Below are 20,000 nucleotides of genomic sequence, written 5' to 3' on the forward strand. Positions count from 1 at the left end.
TCACATCCTTCTTTTACACAATCACACGTCGGTGTGTATTTAACCGTTGAGCCGAACAGGCAGCAGTCCAGTAGAGTTGCTTACCAGTGAAGTTTCCTCCTATGACGTAGGGAATGACTCCTCCAGGCCATATCCTCTCAGCTCGGGACGTGGCCGCTCGAGGAAAACGGCTCTTCACGACGTTCCCAGTCTTCCCACCTTTCCCACCTTTACCAGTCTGGCTCTTGGGATTGGCAGCTCCCTTGCTGGAGTTCTTGGGAAGAGAGTCTAACCAAGAGAGGAGACAGAAACAACAGTCAAATCTAACTTATTTCTATGTGTGTTCAAGCTGAATAAATTACCAGTGTATTATTATCTATATCAGTTCATATGTGCTCTGATATTATTGGTTCAGACTATTTCTTATTAAGCGTGACCTTTCAGAGTTTGCTCAGATCAGAGGGTAATAAAACATATATAGCTCTGGCTGTGCAATATACTGTTTTCATTAAACATTTAATTTGAAGAAGATCTAATGTTTATGGAAGGAGTTAATTTGTGCTAAAAATAAAGGTAACCCAAACATTCTGTAGTTCTGGATCAGTCAGTAGAGTCGGAGTACATTTGAGCATAAAGAAGAAAAGCAGTCTGCAGTCGGCAACACTTGGAGCATTGAAAACAGCTTCATTATGAAATGCATTTCAGCCTGTTGCCTTCATCAGGGTCTAATTGTTCTTCGCAGGTGCCTGACTTTCTCATCAGTCAAACAGTGAAATGGACATTCTCCATTAAACGTGGTTTGCATAATGTAAAGTAGAACTACGCCCATTTTCAAAATATTCATACATGTTACTCCTATGGTCTAAGACAGTCCAAAAATATTAGTGAACATGATCAACTCTCTAGTCTCTAGAGTGCTAAAAATCAAACCTGTGATGTCAACAGGTATAAAATGTTAATTTCACTATGTAAAATGACACTTGCAGACACTTGAAACTGGTCGTCTATCACGGTTTGCATGGTTACAGTAGGCAAGCAGCAACGAAAGTCTTTTTGGTAGTGCATTTACAGCAGGGTTAGAAGTATAATAAAAGCTTCCAATCTCTGCATAAACGTTGTTCATACAATAGGGAAATAAATGCAAATCAGTGGTGTACAGAATTATTAATGTGTTAGTTGAAACGTGAAAAACAGACCAGTACAGTCCTTTATACTGGGTCTTTAGTAACAGAAATGAGTCTCCATTTAAGTTTAGGCTCCTTACCGGAGCCGAACCTGCGTATCCTCTCCAGCAGTAGATATAAAGATCCTCTCTTCTTAGAAATATCATGATCCTCCAGGCCACCTGACACACACAAAAGCCAAGAATCAAAACAGGAACAATGCACAATAAATGCTGATATCCTCAGGTGGCCCCTGTCTTCTTCCTTCCTACTGCTTTACTCTGCAGCCGAGGGTTTCAGAGGAAGCATGAGACAGAGCATTACACGATGATAACTGAGTGAGAGTGAGATGATGAGGCCACTTACCAGACGTGTGCCCCTGCCGGGAGTGTGTGTGCATGTGTGTGTGCTGCGTGATGTCTATCGTCCGGTCAATCTGGAACATGCGCAGGTCCTCCTCGTCTAAAGCGATGTCGCCCCAGAATGCAGCTGGAAGTTAAGAGAAAAACATCTCTTATGATCACAATCAATACCAGCATTACAAACATATGATCCTCCCTGGAAAGGACTTTTCTACCTTTGTCCCTGTCTCAAGTCTGTGTCATCTCAAAGGGTAAACAGAGGAAACAGGAGAGAGAGAGAGGGGGTGACATGCAGCAAAGGGCCACAGGTGGGAATTGAACCCTGGCTGCTGTGTTGAGCCTCTGTATATAGGGCACTCGCTCTATCCACTGAGCCACCAGGCACCCCCAAAGGTATGTTTTTAGCGGATGCAACAGGAACCAAGAATTGTCTGATATTCTAGGTCATTCAAAAGTGTTGCACGCTGGATGTTTGTTTTGGTTAGCGAGTTAAATGCCCATGTAGGTGTGTGATATTTGTCCAGTGACCATCCACAGTAAAGTTCCAAACTTTAGTTTTCTTTTATACTTATTGTTGCATTGTGCTGCAACATAGGAGAGACCTGGCACTGAAAATGTGTTTTGTTTTGTTCTTTGAGTGTGGTTTAATCGTTATTAATAAAAATCCTTAGAAAAAGAGGTTTGACAAAAAGGAAGTGACTCAGGATAAATCTGCGTGGGTAAAGTGAAAAAGCAGCACTTTCCTCCTCCATTACCGCGGCTGGGGTGCGCTTGAGCACGACCAGTGGAGCATGTGTGGCGGCACAGTGCAAAATAGCACTCGCCTCACACTGGGTAGGCCTGTCGCAAAAAGCAATAAATCGAATAACTGCATTATTGCGCGATAATTTCCATTGTTCCATTGTCCCTGGTGTCCCTCTATCAAAGAGACTGGAGGACAAGAGTTTTCACTCTGTTTCCACTGATCCCTCTCTCTTCCTCCCCGTAATAAGGAGTCAACCCTCGTCTCGTGTTGTATCAGTCCCAGTTCTGGGACAATTTATTGCCCAGCCATATTCATTATCGTGACAGGCCTCACACTGAGTACATGCAGGGTTCGATCCCCAGTCTGGGCAGGGCTTTTCTATGTGGAGCTTGCATGTTCTGCCCGTGTTTGCGTGTTTCCTTCGGGTGCTCTGGTTTCCTCCCACCTCAAAAAACTTGTTAGGCACTTGTAAAAATGAGCTTGACTCGGACCCTGGGCGCTGCACTGTGGTTGCCTGCTGCATCCTACTGTACAGGATAGATTAAATACAGATAACACACTTAGTTTTCATGCATGTAAGTGCTGAAAAAATTACAATAAAGACATCTTCTTCTACTTCACGGTGTCCAACAAATCCCGGTATGAGTGTGAGTGTGGACAGGGCGTTCTTGTAAAAAAGTAGAGCTCAACCCTACCATCGTTTGATTCAGAAATGGAGACAACAAAAAAAACTGTACCGTACAAGAGCTTCAAAATAAGTAGAAGGCTTTGCCAATAAGTTCTGTACATTGAGTATTAAAATCATTGGACCAGAGCAAAATTGGATCCGGTTAACGGGGGTCTTTTTCAGAAGGATGCCTTGTTTTCTTTGGATTTATTTGCATTTAAGTTCAGTTCAAGTACAAACAGTTTAGACCAGCAGTGCAGAGCTCTAACAGCCTTCGATCATGTGCACACTGGAGTAGGCTACAGTAACTGTAACACAAGTACAATCGTGATACAATCGTGATACAACTCCCGCATCAGGAAGTAGCTCAGGTGTTTCCTTTACCTGCAGAGGTGAATGAATTAAATCCTCCAGTTACTGATTCTCTGAGTTACAGCAACACTGTCATGCCACAGTACAGAGTCATCGAAGTTTCACTCACTCCAGATACACATGTGATATTACACTCAAATACTCAGACTCAGACTTGTGTTCAGCTGCCCAGAGAGCTTATGACAGCTTTCTTTCCCTCTCCTCCAGCACACACAAACCGTTCCCGCAGGTCTTACATTGGTCTGATATCAGGCCATGTGAAAGCCTTTAGGCACTCTCCCACCACTGTCCCCTCCACCCCAATCGTCCTACCTCTCTTCCTCTTCTTACTCAAAAACCTTCCCCATCGCTCCTGCTTCAATCCTCATCCTCCCTCATCCCCTTTGTGACTCATTACAATCGGTTTCTTTCTTTTTACTCTCCCTCTCCTTCCATATCTACAGTACATCTCCCTGCCTCCAACAATGAACAACTGAACGATAATCATCTCTAAATGATTAGCTGAGCGGAGTTACTGCCCTCCACAGGGACTCAAGACACTAATACATTAACAATGGCATGGGAGAAGCTTGTCACTTAGCTAATCAGGATTGCCACTAAAGGAAATGGGGGGTCAGGGTGCCATTGTGCTCAACTCGGAGCTATTGTTGAATTGAGGAGCAGACCACAATGACCACAGATGGTTTACAAATCATATTACATACAGACTGGGAGTGTGTGCTTTTCAATGGCGCTGTGTGGTATGTTGGTTAGATGGACATGAGGGTAACATCTAATCTAAAGGGTAGAGCTGCTGTTAAGTATTTGCTACTATCTGTATCGTATGTATTTGTCATTATATATCATGTGTCTATTATGTAGACCAGGGCTATTTGATTGGTGGCCCTGGGGACGGATCTGGCCCATGAGGGAATATTTACTGGCCCCCTTGAGCCTATGTGAAAAAGGAATTCATGGCCGTAGTGGTCTATGTTGACTGCTGTCCTCTCTCGCATCTCAGCGCAACTGTCTCAGCGCGACTGTCTCAGCGCGACTGTCTCAGCGCAACTGTCTCAGCGCAACTGTCTCAGCGCAACTGTCTCAGCGCAACTGTCTCAGCGCAACTGTCTCAGCGCGACTGTCTCAGTGTGACTGTCTCAGTGTGACTGTCTCAGTGTGACTGTCTCAGCGCGACTGTCTCAGCGCGACTGTCTCAGCGCAACTGTCTCAGCGCGTCAAATACCGGCGCACTGGCCGACTTGCGCCCTTGCTTCACACACCCCCTGTAGGCACGCAGCCACAACGCTCCGCACGCTCCCGCTACGCTCTTCTTCGTGGGTTTCAGAATCCTTTTGGCAACAGCTCGCCAAGCTTCGCTGTGGTTGTTTCAGTCTGGTTAAATCCATGGTTAAATCACCACCGCAATGTCTCTTTCTACTTTGATAAAACAAAAGGTTGACGCAAAAAAACAGCAATTCAACAGCGAATGGACAGAGAAGTTTTTGCATATTTGTTTTAACTGTCACCGTGAAGCCTGTGTTTACTCTGCAACCATGTCGGTGTGTAAAGAATATAACTTGATAAGGCGTTTTAAGAAAAATCATGCAAACTTCAACACCACTTTACCGCTGAACTGTAAAAAATGCTCTGCATTTACGTTACCTTCATTTTTGTCAGTTAAGTTTCTGATGAATAAACTAATGTTTCATATGTGTTTGTAAGCCTGGTAAAGTAACTACGAACTTGAGTAATTAGATAAATGTAGAAGAGTAGGAAGTAGAATATTTCTACTAATTTGTAGTGGAGTAGAAGTATAAAGTAGTGTGAAAAGAAAATACTCAAGCAAAAGAGCCTCAAACTTGTACTTTAGTCCAATAATTGAGTCAAAACCCCTTTTAACTGGTCTGTTAATTTAACAAGGATTGTTTTTGACATGGTTGTTGCACTTTAAGGTTTTTTTTACGGGTCCTCATTTTGGGTCATTTTTGGCCAATTCCAAATTAATTGAACAGCCCTGCTGTAGACAATAATATGGAAAACTTACTCTAAGTCTACTTGATAAAAGACAAGTAAAAGCATCACATCTTCATATATGAGAAGCGGGAACTTTGGCATTTTTGCTTGAAAAATGACTTCAACAATTAATCGATTATGGCAGTAGTTACTTATTAATTTGTGTCATTCAGTTAATGCCAGCCAACAGAGCATTTCGTCATTAATAATCAATTATACTGAATCTGCAGATGTTTGTCTGAATCCAGAGTGCAAGTACAAACAGGTGCTGGTTCAACAGGTTCACACACCTGACATACTTGGACAAGAGCAAGTTTACCATCACGCAGCTGCACACAGGAGCAGTTGCACAGTAGAAGACAACAACAACCAATCACAACAGTTATTATCCTTTATTGCGTGTTCTTTATGTCTCTACAAGCTGCAACACAAGTTGTAACACCATAATGAAAAGTGCAGATGTGACAAACTTTGTAGAACAATAAAACAACTTTCCCTTGTGTGCTTTATTTAATTATTTGAAAGGCTGCATGGTTGAAAAAGTAAAGCAGTTAAATTCGACATCTATAAAACAAAAATAACACAATTACAACAGCACTTGTGCTAAGATGTGGTCTGAACAGGCGTTGGTGCAAACTGCACTGTGGGCGACACAATTTCTACTGACACACCCGTCTTTTTGCAAACTCTGCCAAAATGGTGTCATAGCGAAAAAAATCTTCAAAATGGATGAAAAAAAATCCACTTCACACCTAAAGAGGCTCAAACTTCACCAGCAAAAGGTCATTTTCTGTGTGAATTCTCATATAAATATAGAGCGTACTGCATTAGAGATGATATTCCCCTGGCTTTTCTTTCTATTTGTGGGACAGTGTGTCCGTGACACTACACTCCTAGTGCTCTCTGCCATTTCAGGACAACAGAAACTACAAAGGCTAAAAGTTTTCCAGAGAAAAGGAGCTGACACAAGCAGAGATACAAAGCGAGAAGAGGGGGGAGAGTACAGTGATAGTAAGTTTGGCCCATTGATTGTTGGGGTCTTGTTAATCCATAGAGATACCATAAATAGCCCAAAGTCAAACCAGTGGGTGAGGAGGGGTGAGGACAGTGATGCAGGGAGATGCAGGAGGGAAAGTATTGATCTAAAAAACCCCAGGACATCCCAGGAGACCTGCATCATGCTGACCAGGTCCTTACTGTTCGCCCTTCAGCAGGGGCACTGCAGCAGACACACACACACACACAGGAATAATGCACCAAACACAAACTGAGAGGCAGACTTCCCTCACATGGATCAAGCACCTCACACCATGGTGGCAGTTTGGAGAGCGAGCAGATCGGTTTGTAACATATTGATCAACTCAGGCGGACAGGACTGGTGCCGGCTCTGCAGCCTGCTAAGAAATGTCAAACGCACAACAAAGGCTGTGTGTGTGTGTGTGTGTGTGTGTGTGTGTGTGTGTGTGTGTGTGTGTGTGTGTGTGTGTGTGTGTGTGTGTGTGTGTTAGTGAGTGTGTGTGTGTGTGTGTGTGTGTGTGTGTGTGTGAGTGTGTGTGTGTGGGTGTCTTTGTGAGAGCTGAAATATGAACATTTTCATCCTCAACGTCCACTGAGACATGATTTGCTCCTGATACAGTTCACGTGCAGGATACGTACATATCATCCTCGTCATACACATTTACATCTAGTTGATTATTTTGTTTTTAACTGATGAATAAATCATTTAAATTTTAGCATTTTTAAGGCTTTTGTCATAGTAACTCTACTTTTCACGTTTAGTTTTTTTTACATTCATTAAGGTGACATTTTTACGACAATTTATTTGTCTTCTGCTTGAATATTTATAGTTTCTATTTTGTGAATCGTTCCAGTACTTTGATGGCATATTTTTTTTTTTTTTTTGCCTACAACATTCAACTACGATCGGATTGCATTCAACACTTCATGGTTTTCTTTCAAGCTATCCTCAAATGTTTGGCACCCAAGTGCTGAAAGATATGTTGTTTCATTCAGATGTGCACTGATTTAATGAATGATGTAATGCAGACACGAGGGAATCCATGAATGATACATGAGTGTTATTGTGTACAGATGTGTACTAAATGTGCCCACATTCATATATATTGATACTTTATTATACTTTTAAGGACTATATTATTTGTTCCTGTATGATATTTTTCTTTTCCTTTGACATTTTTCAGACACTACAGAACAATACAGTAGAGAATTATGCACTGCTGAGTTATGCACTCATTCTGTACCCACTGGGGTGTATCTAATACACAGACATACACACACACACATACACACACACAGACACACCAATATAAGGTCACACTGTAGGTGGGCTACAGCGGACCAGGCTCAGAAAAGGAGACATTGCACAGGCAAGGAAGCTGTATAGATGTCCAGGTACGGATATATTTACTATGACACCACAGTGTGTATGTGTGTGTGTGTGTGTGTGTGTGTGTGTGTGTGTGTGTGTGTGTGTGTGTGTGTGAACATGTGCATGTGATCCTTTCCACTTGTTTGATATTGTTATAGTGTACAGTATATAACTGTGAGTGTGAACGTAACTGTAATATTAAAAAGAGATTATCTCGGCCCTGTTTGAGGATTTCCTTACAAAAGTAACTGTTGTGCAAGCTGCTTGATCCACATCCACCCTTTAAGAGCAGCAACAGGTGCTAAACATTGAGCTCACTGTACGCCAACAGTGTTGAAAACGTGGCAAAGTTACAGAACTGCACAACTGTACAGTACAACATTCAGTCAACGCCTGTAAGATGGAAAGGGGGCTGTTAACAATTTGTCATCCAATCCGTTGAATAGAAGTTGTGGTCAGATTGGACGCGCACAGATTCCCAAAGTGATACATTTTGAAATGAAATCCCAACGTCCATAGAAACGTCCCAACTGTATGGGCGTTATATATAACCATCTCATTTGTGTCAGAATAAGGAAAAATTCACTAACTGTACAGCAACTCCCTCAATCCTTACACATGACCCGGTCGAGTTGAGCTGAAATGATTTGTTTATTAATCCATTTGTTGATTGGAAACTTCATCGGAAACTATTTTTGACAACCAATTAATCAGTAAAGTATAGTTTTTAGGCAAAAAAGACAAATAATTCACTGGATTCAGATTCTAAATTCTTAATATTCACTGGCTTTTTTGCCTTCTCTTATAGTAAAGTGAATATCTTTGGGTTTTGGACCATTTCCCAGATTCATTGAGTGCCTACATCCTACTCTTCCACTGGTCAGAACCGCTTGTCCGAGTCAGAATTTGGCAATATTATAAGTGTTGGAAACATACTGAGCATACAGACAGACAGTTGAGAGAAACTCATAATACAACCTTACAACCAGAAAAGAACGTGCATTGCATTAAATTACATTATCTTTCTTTCTGGCGACACGGCAGTGTGGTGGTTAGCACTGAGAGGGTTCCTGGTTCGAATCCCGGCTGGGGCCCTTCTGTTTGGAGTTTGCATGTTCTTCCCGTGTCTGCGTGGGTTTTCTCCGGGTTCTCCGGTTTCCTCCCACAGTCACAAAACATGCACGTGTTAGGTTAATTGATGACTCTAAATTGCCCGTAGGTGTGAATGGTTGTCTGTCTCTGTATGTCTCTATGTGCCCTTCGATAAACTGGCGTCCTGTCCAGGGTGTACCCCGCCTCACGCCCGATGTCAGCTGGGATAGGCTCAAGCCCCCCCACGACCCCGACAGGGACAAGCGGTTGAAGATGAATGAATGAATAGATTATCTTTCTTTTCTTTTTTTACATCCAATGTCAACACTTTTCAAATTTTCATTTCATACAATATCTGTTCACAGCAACGACAGTATGTTTAAGGTTTGGAAAGACTCATGACAGTAAGATCCGCTACCTCAAAGTAAGATCCGCTACCTCAAACCTCTGCAACGCCATGAGCGGTTTGAAAAGTTTCCATGGGTGTTTTAATTCTCGTCCTTTGGAAACCATTGCTACTTTGAAACTGAGCTAACCACAACCTCCATTTTGGAGAAAACTACGATTTACTGTGATTTATAGTTTTATTTGTGAGTATCTAAAGTGGAAGAACAATGTGCCACTTGGCGCGTGTAAGGTGTTGCAATATGAAGAGATGCTGGAGTCGGTAATGTCATCGGTCAGAAATGTGCTTTTTAGAGAAAAAAACAAAAAAGTAGAGGCTTAGGCCAAGTTCAGAAAGTTCACACCCCCACCCTCCTGCAAGTATCTGTGTTACAGAGAGAGAGAGGTCGGGATAATCTCAACCTCTGTCACATGAAATGAAATAATTATCATGGACACTGCAGGTGTGATCATAAAAGAAAATGCGATTACAAACTTTTCAATTTGACAGTAACGAAGACAAGCTGTGACTTAACAACATTCTCCTTGAACAGATGTTTACTGTGTGCAGAGTCGGGATAAAATATGTGGGATGTCATAGTTCAAAAGAACCCTGACACACAAACACGCTAATCATATGTTTTTGCTTTTACACAGTCCCAGACACTGACAAAGACCCAATTACACACCTCTACACTGACACATCACACACAACTGTGTGTGTGTGTGTGTGTGTGTGTGTGTGTGTGTGTGTGTGTGTGTGTGTGTGTGTGTGTTTGTGTGTGTGTGTGTGTGTGTGTGTGTTTGTTGTCTACAGATTAGGACAGGCAAAGTTTCTTCAAGCATGAACGCAGCTAAAAACAGATGGCAGAGCAGTGAGGCGACAACTAGATATCTGAAACGACCCGGAAATAACGCCCAGACTGATCATAAACAAATCCAATTAACTGGGAAACACTATCAGACTGCCGTCAGCTCCTGAGGATAATTCATCTTCTTCTTTTTTAAACATAAATTATCAAGAATCCAACTGCGTGCTGTTGTACGAAAGGACACAAGAGCAAAAATAAGTCCCAGCAGTGGAAAGCGCGCCAAAATATAATTATGTAGTCAAATTACAATTACTTGAGTAAAAACGTAAAAAAGATTACTTAAAATCTATATAATCATACACGATCGCTGCGTACATGCACTGTCACTGAAGTCAACATGATCCGCAACATCTGCAACTCCAAAAGTGCGCACTCCACCACAAACTGAAGGGGATGGGCAAGGAAATGCTTGGTATGAGACAAAATAACATAATATCATATGACACACACACACACAAACACACACACACACACACACACACACACACACATACAGAATACTGTAACTCTGAGATTCCTCTCCAGCAGGTCATGGGTTTGGCCAGACTTTGTGACGAGATGCGATCATGGCTCAGTTTAACCATCAGGGTGCCCTGGGTGTGCACCCAAGGGCCCGGCAGACAACAGGCTCTTATATGAATGAAGATTAAATTAAAGATATATAACAGAGCTTGTTGTGTTTGGTGAGGGTGGTGGATGGTCCCGCTCTGTATGTCAGGTCACATCAGGTGTGACGGCATAGCTTCACTCATTAGGACTGATTTCTTGGAGGTTTGATGTAACTTTGATTTCAGGGTAATTACCAAGAGTCATGAGTTAAATAGACAGATTACAATGAGTAAATCAGGTTTAGACAAAGAAGAACTCTGACACAGCCAGCTAATGTTCAAGTCTAGAAGTGTTTGGAAAGTTTGTTAACGATAAGTTAAAGTGGAACCTCCGACTAGCAAATTTGAGGGAGATCAACCTAACCCGAAACTTTGACAGGCATTCCAGTGCACTTTGCCTAGTTGGAGGTCCGAAACTTCGGACTTCCCATGGCACTTGAATGCAGCCTGAGCAGTGCAAGTGAAATGGAGCGACAGTTGACGGGCAGGAAGCTCGGCAAATCATTTTATTTGGACCCAGTAAACTTTGGAATTTTAAAGTTGCCATCTTTCCAGATCAAGGGCAACTCTTTCAGTTCACAGTTAGAGTTAAAGGAGAATGAATATCGGCCCGATAAAGCAGGGAAAACATAAAAAGTAATGAGGATCATGATAGCTTACATCTAAATGTATTCTATAGCATAAGATAAGTAAGGGCAGATACTACTACAGGCTACATTCAGGTTTTACACAGCTTTCAAAGACCAATGTATAAAAACCAACAGTTAGACGCTCCTTTAATTAATCAACCCTAGCAATTGCCTGATCTGAATTGCTTTTTGTTAAATTATGGAAATACATAAAGCAAAATCGAAAGGAAAAAGTTAACAGTTAAGCAGCTACTTTTTAAGCATTTCTGTAAACTGTAATAATGTTACTTCATGACCAAAGATTTAACATAATGTAGCTACAGTTGATTGTGGCTATTTAGTAGAAATAATGTGGGGATGTTTGTTTAAAATGGCACTTTAGCATAAAACTGAAAATTGTTTGGTTGTTGTGCATCAACTCTACATGAATCTGCTTAGATTTTCAGTCATGTGGGTCATGGTTTATGTAGAAATGCTAAGTCAAGGGCAACTGAACTCGATTAGGCTCTAAAATTTCTGCCTAAACATGACAGCCAGGTTGAAGAACCCACATGTGACCCCAAAGACTCGACAACGACAATGTCTGTACAAACTGAAGAAGCCTTTTGGATGAGAGGCAAAACATTTCTTAAAACATAGAGCAAGTCCATTTGCCCTTGATTTAGTTCTTATAGATACCCGTACGTGCAGTACTGTCTTTGCACATTTGAACAGCAAACACAGTAAGGCTTTTTTCTAGTTCAAATATCAACCAAGCACACCTAGCTAAGAGTGTGTAGCTGTGCATCATGTGCGGATGCAACTTCGACCACAGCTGGGTTCCTACAATGCCAGGGACAGGTGAAAATAAGACGAGTTTGACAGTAAAGAGAAGGTGGTGTTTCCTCAGCCAATAATGGGTGTAAACGAATGATTTTGCTGCTATAAATACCATCAGGACAGGCTAGGTGATATAAAAGCAGCCAGACATTTAATAATTAAGCAATGCATGGCAGGTGGGCGGAGTGACGGCGGTGCTGACTCATGGCTTCTGCAGCTCCGGAACAATGACGCTCCAAAACAAACAGGCTCTCAGTGCGGCTGCACAGTTTGTGCTGAGGCGGGAATCCTGAAGGAGACTTTCGGAAGCTCAGTGGCAGCAGCACTCTGCTCGGGAAAATCCTGTTTAATATAATATGAGTGAGACCGTCCTCTCGCTCAAACACACACACACACAACGCAGCCACAGTGTCAAACACTCACACACATTGCTCTAGTTTCCTTCCTACTGAGGAATGGGGGAAGGGGTAAACAGTAGCTGCAGCTCACTGTCACGACATGGTGGGCTTCACTCTGTGACTGAAAAACTCAAATGCACACATACAGTATACATGGGCATGAGCACACACACATTCAGCTGTTTAAGATACACCTGATGCACTGACTGAATACTTGTGTTGGTTAAACTTGTGATAAAACGACTGTATGCACATTAGCAGTCACTAAAACGACTTGTTTCTAAAACGCTTTCCTTCAATTGCTTTTTTCATCTGGAGCCTGCAGAGAGAAAATTTTGTGGATGGACACCAGATCTCACACACAACAGCCAAAAATCCCTATATAGAATAGATATAGTCACCTAATATGAAGCAAACAGACACATATTCACTTTTGGCTGCTTGAAATGAGGCAAAGATGTGTCCATGCGAGTTGAGTTCATAATTCGCATTTAATCCGGAAGCTGCGTAACTTCACTTCATGAATGTACAGAGACGAGGGAAAAAAGCAGAAGGCCAGGAGAAAAGTCCAGGGCAGAACTGGGGTTCCTGGTACATTTTGAGATCAGTGAGAGTCTGAGCTGTCCCAGAAACATCTACATGGACTTTTGGAGGTTTTTATGGATCTAGGTTGCGAGTAGCAGAGTTAGGAACCAGGATCTGAGTCCTCTCGGGTCCTCGTGTCATACAAAGTGGATCTAAGTGTAATTGCTATCAGCTCGGATCACATGATGCACCATAAATCATTATACGGGAAAATTGTGTTTTTTGAGTCGAGGCAGAGATTGTGAAATGTAAACGTGCAGTTAAAATGAACTGTGTCTCTCTATTTGGGTGTGATCTCTTTTTTGGAGATTAATATATGCAGTTTATATCAAACGCATCAGTTTCAGGTATGTTTTCTACAGGTCTGTTCTGTAGAGTGAAGATAATGACTGCATAAATTATGGATGTAGTCTCTGTGATGTCACCCACAAGTCTCTGAAGAGAGGTTGTGAAGTTCAATGTGTGTGGCTCCGGCCGTTGCCAAAGCGACCAGTCCTTAATTATGCAGGACTTTAAGCCTTATTATAATTTAAATGGATGAGTTATATAAAAAATTCCCACCATACAGTTCTCATGAACTGGGAAATTAGCTCTTGATAGATATCCGTTATAAAAACGCTTTTTGTTCGTTTATTTCTGTGGTAAAGTTGGACATTTTAACATGGGGCTCTATGGGGATTGACTTGTTTTTGGAATCAGCCAGAGGTTATTATTATGACCCAACATGACAGTGACTTTGAAACATAAACATGAGAACGGAGCACCCCAAACCCTACAAAAGGTTAAAGCCACTCAATTGGAAGCACAGTGACTAGATTGAAAATGTGTGGATACAAATCTCTCTTACGAAACTCTGAGAAAAGGGAAACAACTACATTGCCCACGTGTGACTTTCTTCCCCACACCTGTAAAAAAACAAAACAACAACAGTGGAATCATGTATAACATAAGCACCGTATCTAAACCCGCTCCACTAAAGCTCAGCAGCCAGCCTTTCTCTGAACAACAGAACAAGCTACGTGAGGCAGCAGGGTGGAGATCGTCCCTGAGAGCGGAAGATCTTGCTTCAAGCTCCACGTGGAAACTGTGATGTAACTATTAATGTTACTTAAGCGCTCATAAACTCGACACTCAATCACTGTCAACTCTTATACCTGACTTAAATACCCGTGGGAAGACGAGAAAAGAATAATTCCTCACTCCAAGATTGGGTCAAACAGGGGAGGTAACGTTGCACTTTACTAAGTAACCCCACTATTCCTTTTGTCCTACTATTGCTTTGATTCGTTTCCACCATGGTTGCAGCTTCAACTCTTATTGTAATTCCTGTACTGTAACATCTGATTTCAGAGATGTCATGAAAGAAAACTGTACTCTACTGTTGCATTCTGCTGCGATACACAACTATTGTATTTCAAGAACAGGCAGTTGGTCTCTTGGGTCACTCCTGAAGAAATGACCCGCAGCTTCACTCGGACATCGTGGTTTGTTTAGCTTTCACTCCGTTTGTGCGAGCATTTTATGAGAACAGTGATTTGGAAGGAAGCATGAATGACTCTTGAGTGAGCGTAAGAGCTCGTGCACGTCCGTACTAGTGTGTGTGTGCGTGCACGTGTGTGTGTCATCTCCAGCTGAGTAGCAGGATGCAGACAACCAGGAAGAGATAAGCGCGGGTGAATGGAGGGAGCTCTGCGTGTGTGTGTATCGAATGTGTGCGTCTGTGTGCATGTGTGTGTGTTCAAGTGGGGAAATCACTTCACAAAGGCCTGGAAGTGTGCGTTCTCCTGTCTACCAACGCAGGACTCGAAGGAGATAAGCAGACAGCCAAATATTCCCCTTGTGTTTTCCCAGCAAAAACAGGAGGCGGAATACCAACCACTCAGACCGATGCCACAGGGTCACTCCTGGAATGAGCCGCGCTTCCACTTCTTACAAGCTGCACACACGCAAAAAGTCACAGCCACCAAGTCTGTACACAGTGACAACAAAATAGGTCCACAACAAGAGTGCAACTAACAGCTTTTTTCATTATGGATTAATCTTCCAAGTCCTAGCAGCAAGCACGCGTCTGACTATAGCGTTGCATTGATGCTTTCTGCCCACACTGAATCTGTTAAGAGCCCATCTGCATTTGTGTGTTTTGTCAGTATAAAACGCAAAGATATTTATTCCACAATGCTATAAAACAGTGGTTAGGCCTAAAAAACACACTGTAGTGAGAGTCATTACCTCTATATGTGGCCTGTTTAGTTACAATAGCAGATGTATTTGGGTTTCGTAGTGAAATGAGGACGTCTCGTTTAGATTACTCATCATTTCAACTTCATAATCAGCTTTACTTCACTTACTATCACAGCACTTTCAACACGTGCGACAGGAATAAAATGGGAACAGGGCGTCTGACAAAATAGCGTGTTAATGTAATCAAAGTGATTTTAGGACACAGAGTTAAGGGTTTTCCGGAAATAAACAGCCAGGCAAAGTCAATCCATCCGTCAGCTCAGTCCACTTTGCCGGCTGCTGACACGTATGAACAAGTGCACTGCTTGACTTCTTCAAAAGCGTTTTCGAAAAATTTCAAACCCAATCTTACAATTGTGTTTGTCACGCTGTCGCATGGGCAAACAATGGAGAAAATGCATATGTCCATCTTTCTCCCGCGACCATATAACAAGCACTACCGCAAATCCAGCCGTTTGCATGCGGATCCTACGTGAAGCCATTGAAGAATGCTCTCATCCCTTGTACAGGATGAAGAGATGCTGTACAAAAACGCGATTATAGTTCGCCTCAAAATTTTTATTTGAATTAATTTCTTATTATTTCTTCCCCAAGCTCATAAAATAATTTGTTGCACGTAAATTGACAGGGTCGGTTGGAAACTGGAACCAAACAGCACTGTCGCCTCACAGTGAGAGTTCTGGGTTCGAACCCGCTGACTGGCCTTTCACGAGCTTGCACCTTCTCATTTGTGTAAACGTGGGGTTTCTCCAGGTTCTCAGGCTTCCTCCTACAGTCCAAAGACATGCTTTAGCTTAACTGCTTTAGCTTAATTAGGTTAATTGTTGAGTCTCAAGTGCAAGTAGGTGTAAATGGGAGTGTGAATGGTTGTCTGTCTCTATGTGTCAGTCCTGTGATTGTCCTGTCAGGGGTGTGTACCCAGACTCCCGCCCACTCTCAGCTGGGATCAGTTCCCCATGTGAACTTGAAAAGAATAAGCGGTTACAGATGATGGATGGATGATGTAAAACAGAGAAATAAGCAAATCCTCCTATGTGAGACGCCAGAATCAGTGGCCGTTTTGCATTTTTGCTCGATAAACTTGAATAATTTGCCGGCATAAAGATCCATTGCTTACGAAAACTGTTGTTGACTGCTTTGCAAGTTTCCGAAGTCAAGAATTCATTGTGAAACTCAACAGACGCCCTAGAGGTGTCTGAACAACTACCATTGAAATTAAGAAAACTCAGTGAAAAGGGACCCTGTGATTGGGTCTTAAGCTCCTAACATCTATTTCATGGACCTTGAGGTGAGATGTTTTTGTCAACCCATCAATTTTCTGTTAGTGGACCAATCAAGTGATCTACTCACCATTTCAGCAGAACAGATTATGTGCAATAAAATTGCCTCATTTGAAACTTGTCATGATATGAGAGTGACGATGAAATGAATGTTGGGTAAATCCTAAAAGCCCACTTGACAAAATGAAAATCGGAGATGGGGCGAGCGCATAAAAAGTTCAAGTAAGGATGCAAACGGATGTAGTGCATGTGCAAGCTGTTAGGTAGCGACATAAAAGGCCCTTACTGTCCCTGGATTGTTTATAGAAACAAGGACTGCACTTCAGAAGTCTGGCATGAATAAAGCGAGGCTGGCATTTGATTCGCATTTAATCTGAACACAACATGCATACCATGTTAATGTGATTTTCAAAGATAGGGGCCTTTGCCACACGTTGCCCCACTCCCTTCTCTTTCCCTGCGTTATTGGTTGCCCTCTACTGTCAATTATCTAATGAAGGCAAAACAGTGCCTTGAAAATGGATTAAAAATGAAAAGATTCTGTAAAACGTGCTCATATGATTTTACTAAAGAGGATAAATAGAAACATGAGTCAATTATGGAGCGATTTAGTGTAAACGGGACAGCTGTGTGTGTGCATGTGCTGTGAGAAATCTAAGCATGTAAGTATGAATGCATTCTTTATGTACACTGATATTTCTAGCAAATAAAAACATTGCCTGTGTTTTCTCTCTCAGTTATTTTAACCTACAAGAGTCGCTCAGTTACTCAAACATATGTAGACTGACTGTCTCCCTGTAACCTGCCAGGCTTCAATCCAAACACACACACACACACACACTACATACACACATACACACATACATACTCACACGGTCAGGTCTCAGCGTAACTAAAAACCACAAAGTCATGGGATTGCAGTATCAACATAAAATCACCCACACAGAGATCAGTGTAACATGCACATGAAAAGCCGAAAACACACACTGAAACGCACACACTGGCCAGTGTACAGGGTTGTCAGGTTTGTGTATTTGGTATGTGAGGAATGTGTGTTGGTCAGCGTGTGCAGGCTCAGTGTTCTGGGTGGAGTTCTTATCAGTCCAACGTGTCGTCACAGACAACATTAAGGCTGAGAAAGTGCCATTAAAACACATATTTGTGCGCAACACATCTGCACATACACACGCAGTCAGACGGGTGTAACCAAAACAAGACTCTAGATGAAGAAGATGCAACACCGCAACATCCCTCCACCTGCCCTGTAGGAATGAAGGATGCTGGTACTGTAGGATGGTTAACATGCAGAAATAATCCTTACTGGTCAGTTAGCTTTGTTACATGGTCTGGACAAAGAGAGGTGATCGTAAAGATGGTATACTCGAGAAGATTGACACGTGTGTGCAGAGAAACACACTAGTACATACGTTTAAGGTAAAAACAGACTTAGGGCTGTCTTGACACTCGCCCACTGAGGTTCTCTTAGTCTTGTTTACTTACTCTTTGATCGAATATCTCCTAGATCTGGGAATAAAAACACTTAATTGTAATTTTAAACCATAGTTTTATGACCGCTTATGTGTATTATAGCATAGTTTATTAGATGAAAGAGGATGTACATAGATATGCAAAACAAATGTGTTCTACGATATTGGAGGAAAAAAGGTGCCATGCTAGTGTCATTACTGAAACCCGGGTATCATATTAAGTACAAATTTTCAAATCATGAAGACAACAATAAGTAGATGGACTGGACACCAACAAATACTGAACGTACTGGACACACACAATAGAGAGAATGAAAGACAAAAAGCTCAGTTTAAAACAGGGATTGCGTAAAATCTTAAGTAAATCTCCGGCTTTGCGTCAAAGACATGAGTTCATTTGGGTGGAGCACAGACACACACACACACACACACACAAACAAGCACACACAAACAAGCACACACACACGCACTAACATGCTCACACTCACACACCTATAACAGACCTATATTGAGGCAAAAACTTGCATTTTTAATGTATAAACCCAACTTTAAATCAGAAACAACTATTTGTTATCAAAAATGAATGTATGATTAATTTCTCTAAATGCTCCTTATTTCATTATATACATACTGTCTGTCTGACCAAACACTGGTCCACTGTTGTTCCACAGCAGCTCCCACACTATCATTAAAGGTCCAACAAAAATATATCACAGTATATATGTGTGTGTGTGTGTGTGGTGTGTGTGTGTGTGTGTGTGTGTGTGTGTGTGTGTGTGTGTGTGTGTGTGTGTGTGTGTGTGTGTGTGTGTGTGTGTGGGTGTGGGTGTGGGTGTGTGTGTGTGTGTGTGTGTGTGTGTGTGTGTGTGTGTGTGTGTGTGTGTGTGTGTGTGTGTGTGCGTGTGTGTGTGTGTTTGTAAGAGAGCGCGCATCAGCGCCTGTTTAAGTACAGTTGAGTCCAGCTGTTTCTCATCTTCCTTGATGGTTGATTTAACATCTGGACGCACACGCAAACACACACACACACACACACACACACACACACACACACACACACTTGCATGTCTAAATACACCGACATTTCGTCCTCGATCAGGACCCAAATGCTGCCCACAGGTGATGCACGCGCTGAGTGTGCGCGCGTGCATTTCGGGAGGACACGGGCTTAACGGGACCGTCACCGCTATGAATCGTGATGAAAAGGGGACATCTGGACCAGTGTGCACACCCGCTGTCATCTCTCATACACACACATACACGTGCCACCTCAGAGCCAGTGCGCTCTAGGGGCTGGATCACCGCGACCAGACGCGTAAAAACACCCTACTTATTTCCAATGTTATTTTATGATTAAAAACTTAAGCTGAGTAGATAAAGGACTCACCAGCCTTGCATGGGTCTTTGTAGTCAATGGTCTCCGCTCTCTCCTCTTCATAATAATCATAGTCTGGCTCCTCGTAGTCGAAACAGTTACAAATAGTCACTTTGCCCCAGAAAGTCAAGCCGGCAAGCACTAGCGTGATCCAGCGCATCTTAGCTGCCAGTGCCGAGGGCACACGGTCCATCTGAAGACTGAAATAAGCGAATAAAGGCCTCTCTGCTCGTCCCCTCTGCTGTTGGGAGATGGTCAATCCACTCTCAAAGAAAGCATAGGCGGCAGGAATTTAACGGGTCATCGTGAAGCTCGCTCTCCTCTCGGACAGTGTGGTTGTGGATACTGTAGGCTGCTGTAAGTTACTCTCCCCGGCTCTCCTCCATGGTAAAAGTACACTGAGGTATCTGCCTGTCGGTCCCGGTGTCTGTCAGTCAGGAAAGTGTCCGCTGAAGAGCTCCGCTATCCCCCGCTGTGGCTTCGGAGGTGAGGCTGCTGTGGGGGAAAAAACGAAAGAAAGACGCGGTGAGTGGATCAGGACTGGATGATCTCTGAGCGCAAAGA

At 42.6% G+C, this 20,000-nt stretch overlaps 1 protein-coding gene across 2 annotated transcripts in view; it reads right to left on the bottom strand.

The window, feature by feature from the left end:
- The window catches only part of tll1 (tolloid-like 1), a 46,313-nt gene extending 26,594 nt beyond the window's left edge, over window positions 1–19,719 (bottom strand). Inside the window, exons 1-4 of one of the 2 annotated variants that reach the window (XM_083930959.1) lie at window positions 19,449–19,719; window positions 1,509–1,631; window positions 1,244–1,324; window positions 85–237 (exon numbers count right to left, since the gene is read on the bottom strand). In XM_083930959.1, the coding sequence (XP_083787085.1) occupies window positions 85–237; window positions 1,244–1,324; window positions 1,509–1,631; window positions 19,449–19,629 (538 nt within the window). In that variant the 5' untranslated portion in view covers window positions 19,630–19,719. Of the gene's footprint in view, window positions 1–84; window positions 268–1,243; window positions 1,325–1,508; window positions 1,632–19,448 lie in introns of both variants that reach the window. The other variant, XM_083930958.1, reaches the window with a different exon arrangement.
- Between the last annotated feature and the right edge of the window lie 281 nt (window positions 19,720–20,000).

The sequence above is a fragment of the Echiichthys vipera genome (genome assembly GCF_963691815.1).
Source record: "Echiichthys vipera genome assembly, chromosome: 2".
In the NCBI taxonomy this organism is placed as follows: domain Eukaryota; kingdom Metazoa; phylum Chordata; class Actinopteri; order Perciformes; family Trachinidae; genus Echiichthys; species Echiichthys vipera.